General features: G+C 42.1%; 1 protein-coding gene across 1 annotated transcript in view; it reads left to right on the forward strand.

Annotated features, from left to right (window-relative positions):
• The window catches only part of LOC307102879 (alcohol dehydrogenase E chain-like), a gene marked incomplete at both ends in the record, with an annotated part of 35,731 nt that extends 24,579 nt beyond the window's left edge, over positions 1 to 11,152 (forward strand). Inside the window, 6 exons of the mRNA XM_079776568.1 lie at positions 845 to 983; positions 2,741 to 2,828; positions 2,925 to 3,144; positions 6,349 to 6,609; positions 10,043 to 10,178; positions 11,010 to 11,152. Coding sequence (XP_079632694.1) covers positions 845 to 983; positions 2,741 to 2,828; positions 2,925 to 3,144; positions 6,349 to 6,609; positions 10,043 to 10,178; positions 11,010 to 11,152 — 987 coding nt within the window. The remainder of the gene's footprint in view (positions 1 to 844; positions 984 to 2,740; positions 2,829 to 2,924; positions 3,145 to 6,348; positions 6,610 to 10,042; positions 10,179 to 11,009) is intronic.
• Between the last annotated feature and the right edge of the window lie 4,542 nt (positions 11,153 to 15,694).

The following is a 15,694-nucleotide window of genomic DNA, read 5'->3' on the forward strand; positions in this document are numbered from 1 at the left end:
ACCTCAGCCACGGGTAAGTGTCTGTATCCGAAAGGTCCCACGAACCAGGTTCAGTGGGGAAAGGCACAGGCCCCAGCGTGAGGAGGGACCGAGTCCCCGCAACCTCCTCTCTTGCCGGTACTGCACAGTACGGCCAGTCTTTCAGAGCTGCCTCTGAGCTCAGATCCAAAATCCAGACTCCAAGGTCCAAAATCCTCTACCTCCCGCAGTCCCGTGGTCCCTTTTTTCCCCCAGACAGATGCTTTGCCTGTCCTCAGGGACGCGGCCTGGCACCCTGTAGATTCCCCCTGACCCTCTGGCCACAGAGGCTCGACAGATTCTCCTGCCTAGATCCTAGATTTTACCTTTATCCAGGGGACCTCTGCCCTTCCCGGGTGCAAACTATCTCACCAGCTGCGTCTCCTCGCCAAATTCAGGCTGAATTCCACTCGCTTCAGCTGCTCACTCTACCCGCTCCGGGACAGGACTCAGGACACGTCCGTCTATGCCGCGGCCATCTTTCCTCCCTTCCAGAAGTAGAGGGTTTTAAACTGAGTAATCTTTTTTATTTTTTCCTCTAGCAAACTTTTATTTTTTAATTTAAATTCTTTATTGTTTAAAGTCTCACATAAGTCTCCTTTTTCCCCCCTTGACCTCTCCCTGCCCGACCCCAAAGGACTTGTATGTGTGCATAAACTGAGTAATCTTGAAGAGAAACGGGATCTTGTGTATTTGGGAAAAGTAGAGATTATTAGCAAAATCCTTGAAAACTCTTCAGAAGTCCAACTTTAGAAAGCTGGGTATGTCAAGTCCATCTGAAGGCCACAATTTTTCTGAACCTAATTATCTTCCCTTTACCCTGTAGGTGGCAGCCACAGGAGTCTGTCGGTCAGATGACCACGTGGTTAGTGGAAACTTTGTCACACCTCTTCCTGTGATCATAGGCCATGAGGCAGCCGGCATTGTGGAGAGCATTGGAGAAGGGGTGACTACAGTAAAGCCAGGTATAGAACTCCTACTTGGAGAAGGTACTGTTCAGGACCCCAAGATCACCCAGCCTGGATGACGAAACTGAAGCAATGAGAGATGAAAGACCTTGCTTAGGGCAGCAGCAGAGCCAGGGCTTGAACAGAGGCCTCCTTTTCTGCCCCCTTCCTGCCTCAGACATGTATGCATTCATGCACTCTGTGTTCTCTCCTTCAGCAAGAATTTGTTGAGTACCTGCTATATGTCAGGCACCAGGTTAGATCCTTGGGATACATGAGGATCAAAAGGGACCTACTGCCTGAGTTCATAATCAAATAACTTCCATTTCAGTGTTGCTGAGCAGTGTCTTCTCTCAGGTCCAAAAAGAACTACAAATGGGACACAGGAAAAAGATCTAAGTCTGTGTCCTGAGCCCGTAAGTCAGTGTATGGGAACTGTTCAGTGCTGACTTCCCAGGATGGGGACCCTGAGGCGCTGACTGAATCAACATGATCTCCTCTAGGTGGGAAGTGGAACCTATTCACTGGTTTTCCCTTCCAGTATGTCCGCCCTTCTTGAGCACAGAATGAATGAAACAGACTAGTTAGAAGGAAAGGGGAGACCAGGCAGAAGGCCCTGCAATAAATAATATGTTTTACTACATTTAACCATGGCTAAATGTGACTGGTTACAGGATACTAGTTTATCCTTAACATTTATTTTGTCTTAATTTTATTGTACATTAATATAGATAAATATTTTAGAGGTAAAGAGTGAATAAATATAAAATGTTCATGCTATTATCTCCATATAAAGTTTATGTATTAAATGATCTAACCATTTTTATGGGTTTTGTGGATATGTAGAAGAGCTAATTGAAAATAAAATAATGTTTAATTCCAAAAAGAAAAATAACTTTAGCCAGAAGACTTGGCCTGTCCCATTGCCAAATATTTATCTAACTTGTTGACAGAAAATATTAAAATATATAGTCTGGTTTGAGTTTCAGCTCTTAGGATTTCCTTTACTTAGAAATAAGTTAACAATAAATGAAACTTTTACTTTTCACCCTGGCTCCCTCCACCATAGCAGGCAAAATAAATAATTCACAAATTAAGTTATCAGCTAAAAACATTTAAAAATCTGTTCTCATCCTAAAAGAAAGTGCCTAACCCATTGTTGAGGGTTGAGATTTTCAAAGGAATTTTTTTTAATTCTTTTTTGTCACATTTTTCTTACATTTTCTTTGGGGGAAAAATCCTAAAATTAAAAAAATAGAAACTCATTTTGTAGTAAAAATAAGCAGTCACTTTGAAAAGCCAAGAATGGTTGCCAAAATTCTCATTTTTACTGTAACCGAAACTATTAGAATATACTGGCTGTCCCCAACATCTAGTGAAACTATGGCAGCCTCTCATAACTAAAATTTATAAATATACTTACTAGTACACTACGAACATTTAAGACTTAATTCTTAAGGATTAAATAAAATGTGTATAAAACTATCTAGAGAAAGGGCACGGAATAAAAGATAACCATTAATGCAGTGGAAATACTTTAAAATCCATGTTTGTTCCCACAGTCACATGTCCTCTTCGGCAATCTTCAGGCACATACAAACCCAAACCAGTAACAATGCTGCCAGGTAATGATCAACGGCATCATGGTGCCTGGATCCTGTTTCTGAGAGACTATTCAAAGACGACTGCCTCTAATACATACCCGTAGCTTTAAGTGCTTGCTCTGTTAATTCCTGGGTAGAAATTTAATAAGAATTTGCTTTATCCCCCTCCAGGTGATAAAGTCATCCCACTCTTTACTCCCCAGTGTGGAAAATGCAATGTTTGTAAACATCCGGAAGGCAACTTGTGTGCAAAAAATGAGTAAGTTTCCCTTATTCTCCTTACACAGCCAATTAACTTGTACACCATTATGCACGTGTCTCATGCCCTTGTATGTCTGTGTGTTGCACTGGCCAGTCTGAGCATTCCTCGTGGGACCATGCAGGATGGTACCAGTAGGTTCACCTGCAAAGGGAAGCCCATCAACCACTTCCTTAGCACCAGCACCTTCACCCAGTACACAGTGTTGGACGAGATCTCAGTGGCCAAAATTGATCCAGCCTCACCACTAGAGAAAATCTGTATCATTGGCTGTGCATTTTCAACTGGTTATGGGTCTGCAGTTCAAGTTGCCAAGGTAGGAATGACAACAGATGATAAACCAGTCACACTCGGGCTGTCAGAAACAAAAAGGAAAGTGATTTCTAATAATAATCTGAGGCCATCCTTTATAATAAAAGGCTGATATGCAAATCGACCGAACAGCAGAACAACCAGTCACTATGACAGCACTGACCACCAGGGGGCAGATGTTCAATGCAGGAGCTGTCTCCTGGTGGTCAGTGCGCTCCCACAAGAGGAGTGCCGCTCAGCCAGAAGCCGGGCTCATGGCTGGCTAGCGCAGCAGCGGTTGTGGGAGACTCTCCTGCCTCCACGGCAGTGCTAAAGATGTCCAACTGATGGCTCCTGGACTGCGAGAGGGTGCAGTCTGAGCTGAGGGACCCCCCACACACACCTCTGAGTGCACGAATTTTGTGCACTGGGCCTCTAGTTCATAAATTTACTGTCAGCTTTCCCCCCTCCCCACTACCACAATAACATTGATATACTCCACAGACACTTCAGTGTCAATTATGAGTAGAAAAATACCCTCAGATAAGAAAAAAAGCAAAAAGAAAAGTGAACTCAGAAAAAATTAAGAGCATATCCTAGAAATTTAATCTGTTTATAACAAATGAAAAAGCTGTTGATAACTAATGAAGAAAAGGTAAAGATGCCATTTTCAATCATTTTTCTATATTCGTTCTTTATGGGATTACTAAATTTCAGAGCTAGGGCCTCATTTAGTCATTCATTCTACGGTGAGTCAGCACAAACATGCACCAGGCACAGGAAGTTCTGCTAGGTCCTGAGGCAGCAAAAAGAAATGAAATGAAAGAGTTTCCTTTGAGGAGCATCTTAGTCCATGACACGCTACTCCCAGAATTAGTAATGATTGTTGGAAAGTGCCTAAGCTGTATAAAGTGTCTTGTCTTATCCACTATCAGGACTATTCACACTATCAGCAGTAGATTCCAAAGCCTTACCTTATATACTTCCAGACCAAGCAACACCAATTTACCTGCCCTGTGGAACCCTATGAGGAAAGCAAGGAAGCTGAGGTGATATATTATGCATTTTTTCCCACTCATTAGGGGATCTCACTGCTTCATCTCCTCCACTGCCACGGACACACACACACACACACACACACACACACACACACACACACACAAATCCCACAAAGGTGGTAGCTTTGAAGGAGAAATTCTTTTAAGGCCCCTCTTTACAAAAGGTTAGAAATCTAGTAGGCCCAGATCCATAATGCTATTTGCCCAAAATCTTATGGCTGTGACTCACATACCATATCTTTTATAAAACTCCTGCTGAATATTAAATCATCTGTATATATAAAAGGCTAATATGCTAAGTGCCCATCTGTGTAATGACGTCACGTAGCAATGCCTGGCTTCCTCTCCCTAGCTACTAGCCTCCTTGGAGTTTCTTCAGCCCAGGAACACGACTTGCTTTATAGCCAGGTGCAAACATTTTACACTGTCACCAAATGTCTGTGAAGCATTTTCCTGTGCCTCATCTCATTTGATCCTCACAGAAGTCCTGGAGTAGGTAGATAGGAGACTCAGTAGAATCCTATTTTCTTTTTATTAACTGGAAAACAGATTTAGAAAGTTTAGAAACTTGACCCAACTGAAAATAAGTAAAAATGGTGGACCTTGAAAATGATTTCAGGTTTTCTCACTGCGCAGAATATAGTCAAACACTGCTGCAGTTAAATATATTACCCTTTGTTCTTCCTGCTTGATCTACAATAATAATCTGCTTTGTGTTGATATTTACTGCTGTGTTGCTGACAATTACCTGAAGGAGAAGTTGGGGTGCTTCACTGGGCTGCAAAAAGAATAGTTAAATCAGAAAGCAGATCTAATTAACCAAGTTTATTCTATATCTATAAAAGGTTAAGTTGACTGACCCATGCACAGTTCATATAAAGCTCTCACTGGCACTCATCGCACCCCATGTGTTTCCATCTGTCATTGTCGATGGTGAATTTGATTGACACTTCTATTATAGAGAAAGGGCAAATAGCGATATTAAAATATTTCTTCTAATTAATTTCCTTTCAATATGCACAAATTCGTTCACCAGGGCACTAATAATATAGAGTTACCTGCATTTTAAAATCACAGTCACAAGCCTCACATTTTTTTAAGTAAAGTAAAAACTGATGCTGTACCCTAGAGAATGCTTGATTACTTGGGACAGAAGGAATATTTTACCCACACTGAAAGCTGACTCCTATAGCTGACTGGGTGTATTAAACAGTCCCTAGCCAATTTCAACAACAGAGAGCACATGTTTTTCAAATTTCAGTGACTCTAGCACTAAGTCCCTTGTGCAATTGCTTCGTGAGCAGGTGGTCTAACTGAGCCTGCACACAAAGCAGAAGGCAAGCGCATTCATGAAAATGAATTTCATCCATTATTAGAATGTAGGCCAACTTTTATTGCATTATTGTTCGTTAATGTATTTTGAAAAGCAAAGATAAAGACCCACTAAGATCTCATTCGTCTCTAACTGTATTAACGTTTCCAGTTACATTTCCCCGGTTGTTAGGTTTGATTTGAAGCTGAGAATAACTCTTCTCTGCCTTACACTTAATTTCTGTTTTAATTGTACTGGCCATGACTACTAAAGCTAATAAAAAAAGGAGTCAATCATTGAGAGTTTGATTAGATTATTTGTGGTCTCCTGGAATAACCTTTCCCACTTATTTTATTTCCCAAAATTGCTTCTGTGTATGTACAATTGACGGAAGCCTGTCAATGGACTTCAGCCACTAGACTCTCTTCAAGATGGGAGTCATTGGCATTTAGAGCTCAGAGATCATCCAACCCCCTGGCTCCCAGCCTGGGCTTTCTTTCCATTGGAATCACCTGGGAACCAGACCCACCTGCAGAGATTCTGATGTAATTGTTATGGGCTGTGTCCTGGCCATTGAGAGGTTTTAAAGCTCCCCAGGGGGGCTCTAATGTCTGGCAAAGTTTGAGAACCACTGATCTAGTTCAAACCCCTCAATTTAAATACAAAGCAACTGAAGCCAAAACAGGTTTTGACAGCAGGTTGGACAGAAGAGTGTGAATAGTCCTCATAGTGGATAAGACAGGACACTTTATACAGCTTAGGCACTTTGCAACAATCTTTACTTAATCCATTTTTCCAACAATCATTATTTAATCCATTTTTCCAACAATCTTTACTTAATCCATTTTCTGAAACACAGGTGACCCCAGGCTCCACCTGTGCGGTGTTTGGCCTTGGAGGAGTCGGCCTGGCTGTTGTCATGGGCTGTAAAGCAGCTGGCGCAGCCAGGATCATTGCGGTGGACATCAACAAAGACAAATATGCGAAGGCAAAGCAAGTGGGTGCCACTGAGTGCATCAGCCCACAGGACTTCAAGAAACCCATCCACGAGGTGCTGAAGGAAATGAGCGCTGGAGGTGTGGATTTCTCCTTTGAAGTCATTGGTCGGCTTGACACCATGGTATGTACGTTACATGGGATGCCTTGAAATACGTGTTTCTGCATTCTGGAGTGTGTTTTTAGGCAACAGAATATAAATATTATACGTACAGAATATTTTTCAATCTATGAATAGTGATTTTTCTTCTCCTAATTAGTACCCGGATTATTTAATTTATTATTATTATAAAAAAATGTTTCATTCCATCAACTAAAAAAAAAACACCTATCTCAAGAAGTATTTCCCTTTTAGAGTATTTGACAACTTAAAATTTACTTTGTTAATATTTAGTTAAAATATTCAATCTCAAGTAAATATAAACCATACAAATCCTGTTCTCAAATTGGCAAGTTTTATTTTTCTATATCTCCTCACATTTTTAAACAAAATGGTTTTATAATTTTTATGTTTAATGACTTCTGATTTTTTTCATAAACCTCAGTTTGCTCAAAGGAAATAATGAGTAAATTAAAGCAAGTATCATTTTATTAACAGAAAACATGCCCCATTTTACCACAGCATACAGCACCGTGCCTGGCACACACATACTAAGCACCAAATCTATGGATTAGACTGAATACTTTAAATGTCAACAGATTTTTTCACCAAAAATTTTAAGAAATACGTATCTCATAGCGATGGGTTACGTGAGACAATGCACGTAAAATACTAGCCCAGTGCCCCTTGTCCAGTGGAAAGCTCCTAATAAATGTTACCTGGTGCTACTGATGGGAAACCATGTTCTCAGTGATGCAGTGCTTCCACCATCTCCACAGCATGCAGAATACTTCTTTCAAATACTTACACACATGACCTATTACCATGAGGAAGACCTCTCCAGCTAAACGCCTTCCAAGTCCTCACGTGGATTGATTACTTTATCTGAAGGCACCAAATGTCTGGTAACCCCATGTCCCAAGGTCACCTGGTTTTCCAGATGTCATCCTCCAAAATCAAAGGACTAATCAGTATACATTGCTGGGGGATCCTGACAAAGAGTCCTACTACACATGTTTAAAACCCTGACTGGAAGAGGAAGGCTTTCTTTTGAAGTTCCAGAATTATAGGAATAGTTTAAAGTAAAACCAATATACATTTTTGGGAGGTAAAAGCCCATTTAAAACATGTTCATTTCAGTCCAGCGGGTATGTTAAAAAGTGCTCACCATCATGAATCACCAGGGCAGTGCCAATCACAATTACAGAGACAATACCGCACCACGCCAGGTAGGATGGCTGCTATCAAAGGCTCAAGAAATGGTGTTGGCAGGGGTGTGGAGGCAAGGCAACCCATGTGCACTGTTAGTGGGAATGTGAAGTGGTTCAGCATTCTGAAAAGCAGTATAGAGGGTCCTTAGAAAACTAAAAATAAAACTACCATATGATCTAGTAACCCCACTTCTAGGTATACACCCCAAGAAAACGAAATCACTACCTCGAAATCACTACCTCGAATAGGTATCTGCACCCCTATGTTTACTGCAGCGGATTCACAATAGTCAAAATGTGAAAACAACCTCAGTGTCTGTCAACTGATGAATGAATAAAGAAATGGTGATATGTATATGGTGGCTTATTATTCAGCCATAAAAAGAGGAAAATCCTGCCATTTTCAACAAAATAAGTAAAGCTGGGGACATTACGCTAAGTAAAATAAGCCACACAGAGACAGACAAATACTTTATGATCTCCTTTATGTGTGGAATAAAGTTGAAGTCTTAGAACCATGGAGTACAATGGTAGTTGCCAGGGCTGGGGTTGGGTAGGAAATGAGGAGATGATGGTAAAAGGGTACAAATTTTCCGTTATAAGATGGGTAAAGCCAGAATGCAATGTACAGCATAGTGATTATAGTCAGTAATATTGTATTCTATTCTTCAAGTTTGCAAAGGGAATAGATCTTAAGTGTTCTTACTATAGAAAAGAAAAAGGTAACCATGTGAGGTAATGGATGTGTCAATTAGAGTATGACTAGTAGCCCGTTTGCACGAAGATTCGTGCAATTGACCTTCATTCACCTGGCTGCCTGCACCAGTTTTCTCCCGGCACCAGGGACCCAGGCCTTGGCTGTGGCCACCGCCTTCTGCCTTTTTCAGGGTCGGGGCTTGGCCCCGGGCGGTGGCCTTGGGCTCCGCGGCACCCAACATCCTTGCTAAGGATCGCAGGAGCCGACCCCCAGTGGTTTCCTGCGATCGGTGAAGGCTCCCCGCTGGTGCCCAAGGCCCGGAAAGCCTCGGCCCCTGGAACCCCCGGGAGCGGCGGGAGGGGCGGGATGGGCACGGCCAAGCCCCCCCAGGTGGCCGATCGACCCCCGGGACCCCTGGGAGGGGCGGGAGGGGCCGGGCCACGCCCCCCCTTGTGGCCGATCGCCCCGGGACCCCCGGGAGGGGCGGCATGGGCAGGGCCATGCCCCCCCGGGGTGCCGATCGCCCCAGGCACCCCGGGGAGCGGCGGCATGGGCCCGGCCACGCCCCCCGGGGTGCCGATCGCCCCAGGCACCCCCAGGTGCGGCGGCATGGGCCCGGCCACGCCCCCTGCGGTGCTAATCGCCCCAGGCACCCCCGGGAGCTGCGGCATGGGCCTAGCCACGCCCCCCGGGGTGCCGATCGCCCCAGGCACCCCCGGGAGCGGCAGCATGGGCCCGGCCCCTGGGCACCGCCATCTTGATCTTCTCAACGGCGGATATGCCACCCGGAGTCCCGCCCCCAGCCTCCTGCCAGCCCAATCGTGGGCATAGCGGAGGTGCGGTCAATTTGCATGTTTCTCTATTATAAGGTAAGATAATGATTTCACGTTGCATATGTATATTAAATCATCATATTGTAGCCTCTAAAAATAACATCGTATAACCTACATTTATACAATTTTTATTTGGCAATTATACCTCAGCAAAGCTGAAAAAAATACAGAAAAAATTGTTCATATTAGAAATAGACAGTACTGTAGGGATCCATTAAAAAGGGAGACCATCAAGTGGACAAGAGACAAATTGTGATGCATAATTGACCTTATATCTTGTTCACCATCAAAACACCAGGGTTAAAGTACTGAGTTCAAAATACTATTTAATAAGCAAATGAAAAATCAGTTAACCAACTCATAGATAGCCTGACAATTGGGTGATGACAAAACATTACTTTTATTTGAGGAATTAGATTTTAAATAGATACGTTTATAATAACATTTGCCTCTTCATTACTTTATTAAGGAAGAATTAAGTGTACACAAATTCATTCATCCATTGTCTCATTCAAAAAGTGTTTTCTGGACATTTCCTAAAGCCACAGCACTATGCTGGGCTGAAAGTGATGGGATTGAAGAAGCCAAATACATTGAATCTCTTCCCTCCACATGTTTGCAATCTAGCTAAATCAAAATTACATGATACCATGTATCATGAGTGAGGACTATCAGAAAGTCCACTTCAATGATGCCAAATATTAATTTTATTCCAGGTGGCTGCCTTGGCAAGCTGCCAAGAGGCATACGGCGTAAGCGTCATTGTAGGAGTACCTCCTGATTCCCAAAATCTCTCTGTGAACCCCATGCTCTTATTGACTGGGCGTACCTGGAAAGGAGCAATTTTTGGTGGTATGTATTTAGGCTTGAGGGCTGAATTCTTTTTTTTTTAATTCTTTATTGTTGAAAGTATTACATGTCTCCCGTTTTTTTCATTGATTTCTCATGCCTGCTCCTGCCACCCAGCACATGCCCTCACTCCCCTACCGTCTGTGTCCATTGGCTATGCTTATATGCATGCATGAAAGTCCTTTGGTTGATCTCTTACCCCTGCCCACCGCCACCCTCCCCTGCCTTCCAAGAGGGCTGAATTCTTATTAACCTCAGGATCTTTCCCCTTCATCAAGTGCCAAAGCCAGGTTTTAAAAAGCAAAATGTTTGAAATAAATTAATAGGCCCCAAATAAATCTACAGGCTCCAAACCAACTAGCAGTAGAACTAATACACACATTCCCAAGATAGATATTTCTGGTGTCCCCATAAATTAGGGTCTTTCAGCACCACTTCTCTTTATACATGTGACTACACAAGGCATGGAATATACCTAGTAGGACCCAGGAAATCCATAGCAATAATTCATGTTACTCTCATTGCCCAAATCTAGACAGTTGCACATTTTGCTCCTTGACTTCGGGAATAACCATGCACACAATAATGTCTCTGTGAGAGAGCTAATAACCAAGGACCCTAGTCTAGCTAGTCAGATTTTTTTAAGTAACAAACAAAAAAGTCTAACCACTGCAAGAGGATATTGAAGCATTCAGTCTCTCATCAACCTCAGTAATAGTAGTGTGAGTAGAAGTGAGTAGCAGTAGAACTTCCATTTTAATTCTATTCAGAAAGTCTCCTCTCCAGTTCTCTTACCCCTGGCTGCATCTGACAATGATGTCATGTTCTTTTCAGGCTTTAAGAGTAAAGATTCTGTCCCCAGACTTGTGACTGAGTTTATGGCTAAGAAGTTTTCACTGGATCCATTAATAACCCATGTTTTACCTTTTGAAAAAATTAATGAAGCATTTGACCTGCTTCGCGCTGGAAAGAGGTAGTTTTCAAGTTTCCTTTTATGGTGGTGGTGGGCGGGGGGGGGGGGAGGTTGTTTAACAGAGAAAAGAGGTGAAAGTATGAGAAAAACATTGGAGTGCCTTGGTTTTCCATTACTAGTTCAGTCTTTGCATGTAGAACATTTAAGATCATATTGTGAGAAGCTAGGAACAGTTGTTTTGCTTTCCAGTTCTGCTGAAATGAAATTACATATGTTGGTTACAGTGAATCTAAATGATCAAAGCCACTTATCCTACATAATAAAATGGTAATATGTAAATTACCATCACTCCGCTACTCCCACGATTGGGCCAGCAGGAGGCGCAGGGGGCGGGACTCAGGGTGGCCGAGGTAGCTGATTGGGCCAGCAGGACGCTGAGCCATGGCTGCTGGAGGCTTTTGGAAGGCCTGGGGCACCGGCGGACAGCCGGCCAGGTCCCCCGCGATCAAAGGCCAAAGCGGGGGACCTGGCCGGCTGTCTGCTCCGGCGCAAGGCCTTTCGAAAGCCTCCGCAGCGCCGGAGGCTTTCGGAAGGCCTGGGGCACCCGCGGACAGCCGGCCAGGTCCCCCGCGATCAAAGGCCAAAGCGGGGGACCTGGCCGGCTGTCTGCTCCGGCGCAAGGCCTTTCGAAAGCCTCCGCAGCGCTGGAGGCTTTCGGAAGGCCTGGGGCACCCGCGGACAGCCAGCCCGCTGGTGCACCAGGTGCATGATTAAATCATGCACTGGGCCTCTAGTCCTATATAATAAAAGGGAAATATGCAAATGACTGAACAGCAGAACTACCTGAATGCTTGCTGCCCCTCGCCCCAGCCGGCCCCACCACCAATGGGGGCCATCAAGGGCGGGCCAGCTGGACTCCACCAGTGCACAATTTCATGCACCAGGCCTCTAGTCTTTATATACAAAAAACACTCACCCTTGCTAAGAAAACCAATCAGAGTCCCACAGTCATAAGCATAACATGGAGTCACTGTGGCCTCTGCCTGGCCAGCTAAAAGGTTGACATTAATGGCTGTAAATGCAAATTATATATAGGAGTAGGTGGAGCTACATTGGGATTGCTTTAATTAAATGGAATATTTAATATAAATGTTATATTAAATATAAATGTTATATTAAATATTAATGTAATATAATATATAATATAAATAATTTTTAAAGGCAACAAGACCTTCTCTAAAAGTATTTATACATCAGAAGATCATTTTGAGAAAGAACAAGAATTGCAGTATAATCTGTCTGATCTTCCCGAGAATGGAGTCTCTCTAAATACAAATCAGCTTTATCTTCTTCCTAAGGCTCCTTAAGCACCACTTTATCAGAGCTCTATTAAATCTTCATCATTTCCTGTTACATCATTGCTTCCTTCAGGCAAGATACCCATCATCTTGTAATTTGTGCAATTTTGTATTAGGGTTTAAATCGCAGCAATTTGCACTGGATGTGTGGCCTAGAGCAAGTTACAAATATCTCTAAGCCTCAGAATTTTTAATCTCTAATCTTTAAAGCCTGCCTCATAGCATTGTTATGTTTAAGTGATAAAATGCACAAGGAACATCTATGGAGTGTGTGACAAATAGCAAGAACTCATTACCCATTGTTGTTTTCAATTCATTATTATGTCAGGCATGTAGACTCTGAAAATGTTTTTTGAGAATCCTAATGCATAATAAAGCCTAAATGACAGCCATGTTCAGGTTTGAGTTTAAGGTTGGAGAAAACACAAGACCGAACCCGGAAAAGGTGAACTGTCTTTGACTTGGATGCATAGGGACAGGAAGGGAGAGGCCAGAAACACAGACACCTGTTCACTGAGACACAACAAATGCCCCTTGGACTCTTACATGGAAGAGTGTGAACTACGTAAATATTAAAATAATTAATACCTTTTATTTTGTGTTTCAGTATCCGCACTGTCCTGACATTTTGAGGCCATACAAATGATGTGAAGTCATTTTTCAGGCAAATAATTAAAATCCAAGTGAAATTTAGATGAGCCATCAGCTGAGTAATTGAATCCAATAAACATTTCTTCTTAATCACTCCACTCATGTTGCAAGGTGTCGTCTTTCCCATTGAGGAAAAGGATTTCTTTGACTTCTTGCACTTTTTGTACCTTTGCCACCCTTAGTCACTGAAGCCCAGTGGAAGAGGTCCTCATTTTACTTGCCCCCAGCATACACTTGATGGGCTCTTGTGCTTGAAGTCTTCTACTTCTGCCTCTACTTCCACTGCCTGTATTTTCCTTTCTATGAAATGTACCAAAGCCCAAAGGTAAAAACTGCTGGGGAAAGGGTACACTCAGACTTTTAAGCGAATACGGACCAGCATGTGTAAATGCAGGAAATTTCTTAGGGAAATACGTCACAATCATTTTATATGACACAGGGGAGTGTATTTATTGATTGTATACCCTTTGCACTGAATATATGATTGTTCTGTAAAATAAAAGCAATTTCATGCTACCTGAGAAGGATGTGAGGTTCAGATATTAAATGTGAAAACTCAGCTATTCCTAGAAACATATTTTAAAAACCTGGAATTTTTACTCATGAAAGTGCTTCATTGGTTAAAACATATTAATTATTACTTTAATTATTTATCATTAACTGAAAATGAGTCATACATAACTAAAAAGTAATATGGTGATTTAAAGTGTAGGGATGAAGCAGGTGTGGACATGTAAAATGGTAACTACAAAATAGCACAAACATCAAAAGCAATATGTTTTCTAAATGTGTGCATATATACAGATGTATTTTTTTGCAAAAATTATTTTCTATCTTCTTACTAATTATTTTCTATCTAGAACTTTTCTATTAACTACTATGTCTTAAATCAAGCCGATAACCCTGGAATTAGTTTAATATTTTTAAATATGTGAAGTCCTATGGTACATTGTTAATGCTTCCCCACAATCAGGGAAAGATTTGCATTTTGGATTTATCTCTAAATGTGTATTGGAAAACTTATTCCTGTAAGGAGTTTTAGCTTTCTCCAAAAGTGTATTTGATTCTGCGTCTATAATTTGTTTGGTATTGTGGAGAGGACTCTAGACTAGGACAAGTGATCTCCCCCTTCTCTGTGACCTCCTGTAACTTACTCAACCTCTCTGAGCCCATTGCACCCTTTATTTTTAAAAATTATTCTACTAACCCATTACAGCTTCAGAAAGCTTAGATGAGATGATGCTAGTTAGAGAGATTTCTCAACTATGAAGTGCCATGAAAATGCAGGGGATAGTACAATTGTTTTATAAGTGTCTGAAGGAGATATTGAGGGTCCAGGCAGCTGTAGAATGTCCCTCTGGGTCCATGTGGCTGGGTGTTCCAATGTTTTTATTTTGGTGCTGATGAGGTGAGGCCCAGAGAAAAAGATGATGGTTCTAAATGCCCATGTCACAATAGTGAGGATAATATTCTGCTGGTTGCACAAAGGCCTACATCCAGCTTCATTGTTCCTACCGCCCAGGTTGTGGGGAGCAGGTGGAGAGCAGGATGTAGGTGGGCTTGTCAGTGGCACAGTCCCCCTCCATGGGTGTGTGGAGAGGTGGAGGGTGGGTGCTTTTTGTACACTGGCTCTCTGTATGCATTGACATTGGTGGGGAAGGAGGCAGCTGAACTCAACGTATAAAAATGGGACTCCAAATGGGGGGATGAGAACACATATGTAATACCTTAATCAATAAAGAAATTAAAATGTAAAAAATAAAATAAAATAAAAATGGGACTCCAGATGGTTGGTATCCTGATAAGCCTGTAAGGGGAACATGGACCCAGTGCCCTGCTGGCCTCTAGCAATGAAAATTCTGACTGTAGAATCAAGAATTTCCAATTTGCCCTGGCCTGTGTGGCTCAGTTAGTTGAGCATTGGCCTGTGCACCAAGAGGTTGCCGGTTTGATTCCTGGTTAGTGCACATGCCCAGGTTTCGGCACCGATCCCCAGTAAGGAGCATGCAGTAGGCAGCTAATCAAAGTTTCTCTTTCATTGCTGTTTCTCTTTCCCTTTCTGTTCTTCTCTCTAATATCAATAAAAATAAATTTTTAAAAAGAATTGCCATATTTGTTTATTAATCTTCTTGTAAAAAATGTAACTGTAAATGCATATGGTTTGCACTCATTTTTAGCCAGCTACAAAAAGTTTAATCAAAATAAAGACAATGTCCAGTTTGAAGAAAAAGAATTTCATGTTGATGGTTTAACTAATCACTCTAATACAATGACTTAGGTTCTCCTGAAATAATAAATAAACAATAATTCCACTCTGAATTAACCCTTTGTTGCTTTATAAATGACACAAGCTACTCTAAGATTAGAAAGTCATTTTGACAGAATCATTAGACAATCAATCAGAAGTTAAAGTGAGAGCAAGTCTATGTGTAATATGCTAATTGGACCAGATATCCTTCCAGATGTCCTCCGACAACCTTCTGGATGAAGCAACATGTCAGGGTCAATGTAGAGGCAGCCGCTGCGGCGGGTGGTGGCCAACCCCCTTGCACAAATCTCGTGCATCAGGCCTCTAGTATTTCATAATTATATTCTTA

The sequence above is a fragment of the Cnephaeus nilssonii genome (assembly GCF_951640355.1).
Source record: "Cnephaeus nilssonii genome assembly, chromosome: 1".
NCBI lineage: Eukaryota > Metazoa > Chordata > Mammalia > Chiroptera > Vespertilionidae > Cnephaeus > Cnephaeus nilssonii.